At 42.7% G+C, this 10,323-nt stretch overlaps 1 protein-coding gene across 1 annotated transcript in view; it reads left to right on the forward strand.

The window, feature by feature from the left end:
• Positions 1–5,848, forward strand: part of LOC141011047 (protein jagged-2-like) — a 51,292-nt gene extending 45,444 nt beyond the window's left edge. Inside the window, exons 25-26 of the mRNA XM_073484253.1 lie at positions 2,092–2,251; positions 2,353–5,848. Of these exons, the coding sequence (XP_073340354.1) occupies positions 2,092–2,251; positions 2,353–2,864 (672 nt within the window). The 3' untranslated portion in view covers positions 2,865–5,848. The remainder of the gene's footprint in view (positions 1–2,091; positions 2,252–2,352) is intronic.
• The last annotated feature ends 4,475 nt before the right edge of the window (positions 5,849–10,323 follow it).

The following is a 10,323-nucleotide window of genomic DNA, read 5'->3' on the forward strand; positions in this document are numbered from 1 at the left end:
GTTCCCTCGTACTCAACAGAAGCTAGCAGCTAACGGTTTTATCACATGCAGCAGCAGCAGAGAGCAGAAGAAGAGGTGCAGGTGTTTCAGGTGAACACAAACTAACACACACCTCCAGATTTAGACGCTGCTGCCTTCTCTCCCTCTCACCTCGCTCCCCCTCTTTTTAAAATCACACTTAATTTGTCACTGCAGATCGCTTCCAGAGGAATCCGGTTTAAAATCTGAACCGTTTCTCCCCATTGAGTTAAAAAAAAAAAAAAAGAAACAAGAAAGGGAAAAGAAAGGAAGAGGGAGAGGCGTTTGAAGCTTTTAACAACATCTGGATGAGATTTAGCTTTTCTGTCGGAGCACCTTGCTGATCTTTGCCTCTGCGCTCCCTCTTCTTCTTCTTCTTCTTCTTCTTCTTCTTATACTTTCTGTAATGTCTCTTTCTCTTTAACCTTTTCTTTACTGTCTTTTCCACCCCTCTTCCTCCTCTCTCTTACTTTCCGTCTCCTCTCTTCCCTCCTTCTTTCTCTCTCGGCCACCCATACTCGGGGGAATCAGTCACTTCGGGGCTCTAAGCTCTTAATGGAGGGGATTAGTTCCTGCTCCTCTGATGTTTTCAGGCCTGTTTAGAGCGACAGATACAGGAAAAGGAGTGGCGAACCTGACATCCACCCAAACCCCACAACAAGGCTTTCATAAGGAAAATGACAAAAAAAAAGGCCTCACTCCCACTCGCTGACGACTCGTGTTGCAGCGAAATGTCAGCGCTCGTTTCTGAGTGAGGGTGAAATCTTTATAATGTCAGCGAGGCCGGTCCTCCGTGTCGCCGGGTGTGTTTGTAAAACCCTGAGAGCGATCGGCAGGCCGCTCTGCTGCGAGGCCTCGAACCTGAGTTCGGTTTGTGTTCACTGGAGAGTGAGGCGTCCCGATACATCTGCGATATCGTGATTATTTTACAGTCCTGAGGGTGGATTTCTGAGCCTTGTGTCGCTGTGATGTGGTCTGTCAATCACCTCGGGGGCGGGGTTAGAGGTGTGTGAATGAGCTGCTGATTTCCTGAGGAGAAGAAAAGAGGAGTGTTTGTCCCCGGCCGAGCAGGGAGCACAGCTGGCCTGTTCTCTATTGTTTGTCCTAATTGAACTGCACAGCACACAGCTAATCCCCCTCCGTCCCCCCCGCTCTCACCCTCAGCACCTTATTAGGCAATTAACTCCACCCTCTGTGGTCTCAGCGGGGGGGTCCGCAGCCTGCCAGATGTTAGGCTGAGAATCTCTTTTATTCTGACGGATGAATGTGGGTTTTTTTTCTCTCTCTCTCTTTTTGTTGTCCTGCGTCGCCTCCAGCGAGACTCTGACCGTTTGGCAAATGGGACTTTTTTTTTCTTTTCTCTACTGTACCGACTGAATCTGTGCTGTCAGCTTCTTCACTCAAACATTAGCTTTTTTGCAGAGGTTTTAAGGGAGCATTCTGGTTCCCTTTAATGAAAATGAATCTTGTTTTAATTGTTGTTTAAACGTGAAGTAAAAAAATCTTCATTGCACTTTCCCAGACGTCCTCAAATTGCTTCTTTTGTCCAAAAACCCCCAAAACTCTTCATTTACTGTCATAAATGACAAAGAAAAGCAGCAAATTCTCACATTTAAGACGCAAATGTTTGACATATACCCTTAAAAATGTAATAAACAGTGAATCTATTGTCAAAATATTTGGCAACTAATTTTCTTCCGATCTACTAATCGATTAATTGACTAATTGTTGCAGCTCTATCGACGTAATTCTTGTCATGGCGGCTGTGTTTTGTTTGTCTTCTGGGTTTTTTGATAAATGGTCCTTTATGGCAGCTCCATTAATATAACCTAACAGTTCCTACAAAAAGAGATTTATGCACCATTAAGAAAAATAACTGCAACAATTGTCTCCCTGGATGTCAGAATCTTGTATAAAAATGGGAAAAAGGCTGTAATTTTTGTTTAAAAAGTATGATTATGTATATTTAATAAACAAGATTTGAAGGCCATGAAGTAATGAGGATGAACCAAATCAAACTGATTCCTCTCTGTCTCTCTCTCTCTCTCTCTCTCTCTCTCTCCATGTGTGCAGTCCTTTGAGCAGGACGGACGGTCGAAGGACAGCGATCGCGGACAGATCCAGAAGGCGGCCAGCGCCATCATCAGTGCACTGTCCAAACGCCACAACAGCACCGTCATGCTGGCTGTGGTGGAGGTTAAAGTGGAGACGCAGGTGGAGTCGCCGCCTGTTGGTAAGATACTTTAGTTTGATAGCTGTCAGAGACGATAGGTGACATGTTCCTACAGTTTTGTTAAATAAGCAAATGATTAACTCCTCCTCTTCCTCCTTCAGGTTACCTGGTCCCGGTGCTGTGCGTCGTCTTCAGCGTCCTCTGGATCTTCTGCATCGTCGTCTGCGTGTGGTGGACCCGCAAGAGGAAGAAAGAGCGCGAGAGAGCGACCCGATCCGAGGACACGACGGTCAACAACCAGCTGGAGCCGCTGCGGAGCAACGCCCTCAAGGACAACCGCGACAAAGACATTCAGTACGAATGCAAGAAACTGATGGGCCCCTCGGACAGGACGTGCGACGGGGCCGAGGGCGAGGAGGAAGGGGAGCAGGAGGCGGAGCAGGAGGACGACGAGGAGAGGGTGATGGGCATGGGGGAGAAGTGTCCGCCGCAGAAGTGCTCCATAGCGGGGGCGCAGGACAGGGGGATGATGGGTAAGGGAGGGGTCATCTGCACGTCGCGCAGCGGTCCGGTCAAGGCGCCGCACCGGACGGCGTACAGCCCCAAAGACAACCGGTGTAAAAACCTGAACCCCGCCAAGCTCAGCGAGGACGTTAAAGACCACTATGTATGAACACGAGAGGAGGAAGAAACAAACTGCGATGTCTTCAACGTCACTGACTTTAAAAAGCACCAAAAGTGAAGATTACAGATGCTTTAATTTTCTATTTTTTTTTGTTTGTCACACTTTATTTAACTTCTTCTTCGCCTGCAGCAGCACGGAGGCTTATTTTACCAAAAACCAACAAAAAAAAAATGCAGAAAAACAAAAAAAAAATGAATGGAAAATAAAACATCACAGCTTCTGGATTTTCTGGATTTAAACTTTTATCGTCACACTTTTCAAGAAGAATTTTTCTTTTCACCTCTCCTGATTTTTTTTTTCTGTTTACAGACTGTTGCTTTTCTCCACGTTGCCACGTCAGAACTAACGCTTACTTTTTTTTTTTTCTTTGGACCTCGGAGATCTAACTGAACGTCATCGGCTGGCAGCTGTTAACAATGTTTCTACTGTTTGGTGCATTCGGTTCCTGTCTGCCTTAGCCCAAACCCGCGGGCCTTTTCTACACTGTCTTCATATCATGTTTCTTTTTATAAAACAAGAAAAACATTTTGAAAAAAAAAAAAAGATTTTATATACATTTAAGTCCTTGAACGTTGGCACAGAGAATCCACTGTATGATACCTGGCATGAGCGTTTTTTTGTTTACATTCATAAACATAATTTTTTTTCCATTTTGTGTTGAGGCTTAAAGGTTCTTACGTATATCCCTTTCAAAATAATTGTCACTGCTTCCTGCGAATCTACACAATGATTTTTCAGTATTTTGCTTTGGTAGAAAAGTGCCTTCAGCCCTGATTCTTTCTCCTTTTCTCTCCTCCTATAGAGTTTATGCAGAATTTAAAATACATATAAAGGGAAAGATGTCCTGATAACAACTCTTCATACCACAGTAAAGGTTATTTTCTTTGTGCTGTACATATGTAAATATGACAAAAATGGCTGTGTATATTTGAATTTAGTAACTTAAGTGATGCTTTGTATCATAGTTATTCTAAAGAATAAGTTTTTGTGGTTGTTGTTTTTTTTTTTGTTTTTTTTTAATGATGTCATTCCGTTTATTAGTGTCTGTTGACACTCTGACAGATGTTTTATACAGATGTTTCGGACTGTGTCCAGGGTCCCACTGAATCGTGAGCATCGGTTTAAACAGAAAACAGATCATGATTGTTCGTCTTCATGTGTTCTGATTGTTTGTTTCGGCCTGTCAGTCGTTGTGAGAGGCTGTCAGGATCCGAGCGGTGCCGACTGAGAGCTCATACAGCTCGGTAATCACTGCTACAACTACAGGAACCTCCTGTGTTGCGGTCCTGTTCATTTCAATGGAGGCTTGAAGAGTGACATTTTGTTTCTGAGGGCCGCCTGCGAGATTCACCTTTTTAATAACAAGTCCTGCAGTAGTCACCCTTCTGAAACCATTTCATGTTTATTCATTTCAGTCCCTGTGTGCTCTTTATGTTTTGAAGAGCTCTTCTACACTAATTCAAATAATGTGGGACAAGCCTTTAAAAAGCAGTCGAAATGTCATCGCTTTCAATGTTTGTTTTTAGTAAGCCTGGTTCTGAACCATGATTTAACTCAGTCCACTGAAAAATGTTCTGCTTTCTCCAAATTTCACGCTGCTGTTTCAAATCCTCCTGGCTGTGTACTGGGGGTGTCACGATTCTCCAAATCAGCGAGTCATTTTTACTTTTGACTTTCAATCTAAACATTATTTTCCAGCATTGACGGCCATGCCAAAGATCAACAGTTCATTGGTTTTATACCCTAACAGATGTTACATTGTCCTTTATCCTGGCTGATTTTTGCAGGTTAGTGTTCGGTTCATCAAATCTGTCCCGAGTAAACCCTCTTCCCAAACAAATCAATAAAGGATCTCTGAAAAACAAAATACACCCAACATCTCCGCTATCAGTCAGTTAATCGTCTTTACGCACCCGGGATCAGTGTCTGGAGGTGCAGCTGCAGGCTACCAGTAAGCTAGCTGTGCCTTTGGAGGGTTGTGCACAAGTAGGCTCAGGTGGAGATAAAAAAAATCCTGTGTTTGATTTCGATGGACAAGAGAAACATTTTGGATCAGACCTTCTTATGTGTCCTTGATTAGGGACTCCAAATGGCACAAAATAAAATACTCCCATGCTGCATCTTGAACAATCGCAGGTTCATCTGATTTATTTTCACTACACACTTCTGGGTCACAGGGGTCCAAACTCAAAAGCCCTGTTGCCAGCCTCTCTTTAGCCTGCTCGTACTTCGGTGATAAATCCATCATTTTACTGTCTGCTGACAGTGGAGATGCCGCGCAGGGCAGCAGAATGAAAACCCTTCTTGTGCTGCGGGAGCCGCTTTCATGACGGCACTCGAACCCCTTAGCACACACGTGCACACACACACACACACACACACCAACACACACCTCTGCTCAAGTGCCGTGATGCAAAACACTGATCTCCCCGTCACAGTCGAATCAAAAGGTGTGTGTTTGAATGGGAACGGACTCGCAGTGGATGAGTGTGTATCCTGAATTGTTTTCCCTGTTCAGCCCCGCCTCTCCTCGTGTGTCTATTCTGGTCTAATGAAGGGAACAAGTTGTAATGTTGTTGATGTTGTTGTGGTTGTCGTCCAGTGTTTGTAAAGAGTCTGTTTCTGCACTAAGAACACACAGGAGAAGAGAAACATTGAGCATTGACCTCCACAGCGGTAGTGAAAGAAAAAAAAAAAGAGTCAGATATTGTCACTATTTGTGGATGAACATTATGTTTTCAATATTTTATGTTATTGTTTAAAAAAAATGCTGATGCAAATCATGTAAAACCCAAATTCATATTCTGTCAGTAAACTTTACATGGTGTGAGTCCCACAGGAGGGGCTGAATGTGCAGAACATTGTAATTATTTTGTACAAAATTTGGTAAAAGTCTTGGTTTGTTAGTGGAATTTTTTTTTTTGTTTGTTCTTAGAACAATCCTATTATTTATTAAAGTATTTTATACCAAAGTTTTCTTTGTATTGTCTTTTTTATGTTTGTGCTGTTTATGATATTGGATGTTTTTATTGGTTGTTGCTAATGGCCCCGCCCTCCTTCGTTAACGATACGAAGCCTCAAGCTTTAAGTAGAACGTCATCAGCGTAACATTTGACCAACAGCAGAGCCGAAAAACAAACGCTGAACATACTTTTTCCTGAATTTCTTTATTCAGATTCAGATTTCTTTAATTTTAAAACTTCATGAATATTATCTATTGAAAAAATATTTTTAACGTGCTATATTTGAGTGCACTTAAGACCTTTCAGCCCCAAACAGTCCAGAGTGTTCAGTGGTATGTCTTTTGGTTTTTGATTAATGAGACTCTGGATTGGTTCAGAATTCACGAGCCCTTTTGACAATGAAAAAACTGCACAAAAACCACTGTGTTAGGGTTCGGAAAACATCATTGGTTTGGCTTTAAGTACCTGTGTTTGTCGCCACACTCACGGATGGAGTTGGTCCGACTTTGCAGCTCTTGTTTTATTGGCTTTGGAAGGGCAACAGAAAAGATCGTGATCGAACGAGTAGCCTATCAAACTTAAAAAGATGAACTTTTCTACCCATTTGCTAAGCTACAATTTAACAACTGCTGTTTTTGACAAAGAGGTCTGATAAAGAGTCAGATGCTTCCATAACAAGTGTTTGAATAAAACAAATATATAACTTTTAGTCTTTCAAAATTATAAAAAGATTTTTTCTTTCTAAGACAGAAATTCATCAATTTGGAAATTAAGTCTTAATACTCTGTAAATCCTCCTGGTAGCCAATCAGCCACCTTCCTGCCTCCCGCCTCATTTAGCGCCGTGCCAATGAGGTGAGTCCTCCCGCGTGCCTCCATCTGCCCCTTTAATGACACTGTGGGAAATGATTAACATTAGCCGGCTCTGCATGAAAGCCTTCCCAGCAGCTGTGCTGGATATCCATAATGCTTGGTGGGACGTTATGTGCCGTGCTGTGTGTTCATTAACCCGGCAGTTGTTTTGGGAAGAATGGGAAACGTGTCTGGAATCCTGGATGGCGGGGCCGCGGTGGCTCGGGTCACATGCGTGTTCGGCGTACGATCGCTGACCTACTTGGAGAGAAGTACAATGAAGGAGAAGGAGAGATGATGGTGTTGTAGAAGGAGGACGGGCTGGTGGTGGCGTTGGGATCGCGTGTCATCGTACAATGCAGCGTGTAAGATGATCCCAGATTCCTACAGGAGCTGGTTATAGTGAAGGCTGCGGGTCCACAGGTTCACTTTTTCCATTGTCCAAGGTCCATTCAGAAGCTGTTCAATGATATCTGCTGATCTTCATCATCAGACAAAGTTTACATTTACATTTTTTTTTCCTGATCATAGGATGTAACTGAAGTCCAGAGCAGCTTCTGGATGGACTTTGTGATGAGATTTTTGTGTTTTTGAGGTCAAAAATGAACTTTCAAACTCAAGTTTTAATCCAGCATGAATGAGAAGTCCTTCCACTGTGTTATTCCAATAGAGGAGATGTGCTTCATAATCCTCATCATAGACAGAAATCACAGGGGGGAGTAACATGTGCAGTAGGCTGCAGTTTCAGGATTGTAGTCTTTCACCATCTGACCCGAGGAAATATTTCCTCATTTCCTCAAGTGCATACTGCTATAGTTTTAAAGATTAACCTTACAAAACAAGTGTATGTGTTTACAATATAAATGCTATGTTTGTCATCCAATTATGTAGGTGGTGCAGTCCTGAACCTGCAGCCTCCTCTACTGCAGGAACATAATATTGGGTCTGGAAAGTTTAACATCTTTATCATTTGTTGTCACAAATCAAATCAATTTTATTAATACAGCCCACAATCACAATCACATCGCCTCTGTGGGCTGTAAATCTGTACAGGGAACGACATCCTCTGTCCTCAGGCCCTCATCTTGAGTGAGTAAAAAAAGATGTAAGAAACCTGAAGACGAGTCCAGGACGGACACACATGCAATATCACATGTACAGAACAGAGCGACAAAACCACAGATTACAAATTTCATTGACAGAATATCTGACACAAGTGAATTATATAAAATATATGTGAGGAGTGTGGATCCAGGAGGACGACTGAGCAGGCCGAGGCATTGCCAAGTAGTGTCACACGGCCTCCACTCCACCGAGGTGACCTGGAAGAGGACAGGCCACACAAGATAACGTCAGCCGTCAGAAATACAACCACATCAGTTACATTTGAAGGCAGCATTTTTTAAAATTCTGCTTATTGTTATTCATTGGCCATCTTAGATGTCGCTCACTCATGGGTGGTCACTTATTGGCCACCTCAGGCCACATGACATCAGGTCGGCCAATGGGCAGCAGCACTCAACAACCAGGTGATGAGCATGAGAAGATTTCAGGAAGTAGCTTGTTTAGTGATATTTTAGCAAAAATAGATGTGTGAGGAACATCCCAGTGAATATCAGAATGAAGAGGAGGCTGAATGAGAACGTTGGTGAGTTTTCAGTGGAGTTTCATCATCACATCCTTGATGTTTAATGGCTGCTGAATTTGAAAACTTCTCTGTCTGTGAAGAATTTAAGTCACATTTGTTTTTTCTGATATTTTCATCTATGGATGATGATGTAGTCATAATTTAAGGGCTGTAGAGTGAATGTAGAACTGTAATGCACTTATCAACTCTTGTTTAATCAATTTGCAGACAGTAATTGGTGATCAGGTTTCACTAAACAACAGCCATGCAATACTACTATAATACTCACTAATCTAAAGACAGAAAACAGAAAACTAAAGACAGATTGAAGTTCCCACAACTACAGCAGCTGATTTTATTGATGATTTACTGCTGTAATCTTTCTCTAGTCTTCAATGGTTTTCAGAATTAGAAGTAATCAGATGTTACTTGAAGTTTTCTGGTCATTTCCCTCATGCAAAATTGCTCTACGGAGGTAAATCTATCAGTTTACATGATACTGTAGAAAGAACAACAGACAAATGTTCAGGATTAGGATCCGTCCACATACACCTGGACAGCAGCAACGCATGTTTAAATCCTAAATCCACTAACTTATGTGTAAAGCTTTGTGACATCGCGGTGTCACGCTCCATTTGACGCTCGTCCTCGTGGATCATTTAAACGATCAACACAACACGGTCTCCACGGTGACGTGATGAAGGCTCAGTTTGATGTTTAACCGAAGGTCTCTCATCTTCTGCATCCAGACAGACAATCAGTGTGGAAAGCTAATCTGCTGAGGAGATGGACGGCTGCCATACCACAATCACCAGGCGTGTGGAGGAGCAGTGGAGCCGCCTCGTCTCAGGTGAGTTGTCTGGTTCACCAGAGCAGAGATGCTTCAATGGATGGATGGATCGAACGGGTCCACTCCCAGAGACAAATGTTTGTTTTAAGGTCAACATTGTGGTTGCTGTGTGTGAAATCTGAAAATGTCATCTCGTGTTTCATAGATAAAAGTTCAAAGTGAAAATGTTTTTATCAGCTTCTCAATCTCAACAGAAACACAAGACTTGAACCATATTTATAGCGCAGAGCACAGTAGGAACATCTTCTCACAGGTCCAAGTAGACCAGCCTGTCCAGCTTTAATCGTCTTATTGATTTGTGAAATTATAGCAAGACGTTTCAACATCTGTAAGCAGGAAACCACTGGAAATGTTAACGAGACGTTTGGACAATTTCAGCCGTGTTTGTGGTAACAGAAGCAGGTATTTTGAGCTGTAACATGATCTTTTCCAAACCCAAATCAAGTGGTTTTTGTGCGTAAACAAAATAAGATCATAAGCACAGCGTTGTCACAGCATTAAATCAGTAATTGTGACACTATGGTAGAGTGTATACCTCCTCCAAGGCCCAACACTTCCCTTTTGTATTCACTCACATGCATCACTCACTTAGAAATTAACAACAATGTGGAAAAACACCCGTTAACATAAAGTTAAAGAAAGTGGAAAAAAAAATCCTGATATCCTGATCTGCACCAAAAGTTAATGGGGTCTATTCTGGACCAAGACCCATCATCCTGACAAGTTCAGTGGAAATCTGTTCAGTAGTTTTTGTGTAATCCTGCTGACAAACCAACCAGCCAACCAAAATTTTACTGTCAGCTGCAAAGTAAATATAAATCCCAAGCTATGTTCAGAATTACACCTCAAACATACACTGGATTGGCTGAAGTGACTGTAGTGACTGAGGTATCCGAGCAGTGCCGGTCTTGTCGCAGTATCACAGTAAAATCCGAGGTATTCCCCGACCTGCTGCTCTGGCGCCACTGAGCTTCTAAACACAATGACCCAGATATAATGAAGCCGGGAGGCTCAATGACTTTCCCCAGCCTCCTCCTGCTTCTCACACACACCCTGTTTCCACACACACACACACATACGCACAAACCTCAGTCCACACACACCTGTTTTCACTGGATCACCAGCAGCGTGCTTTATACTCACACACCCCAGTGAT

This window comes from Pagrus major, chromosome 16, assembly GCF_040436345.1.
Source record: "Pagrus major chromosome 16, Pma_NU_1.0".
Lineage (NCBI taxonomy): Eukaryota > Metazoa > Chordata > Actinopteri > Spariformes > Sparidae > Pagrus > Pagrus major.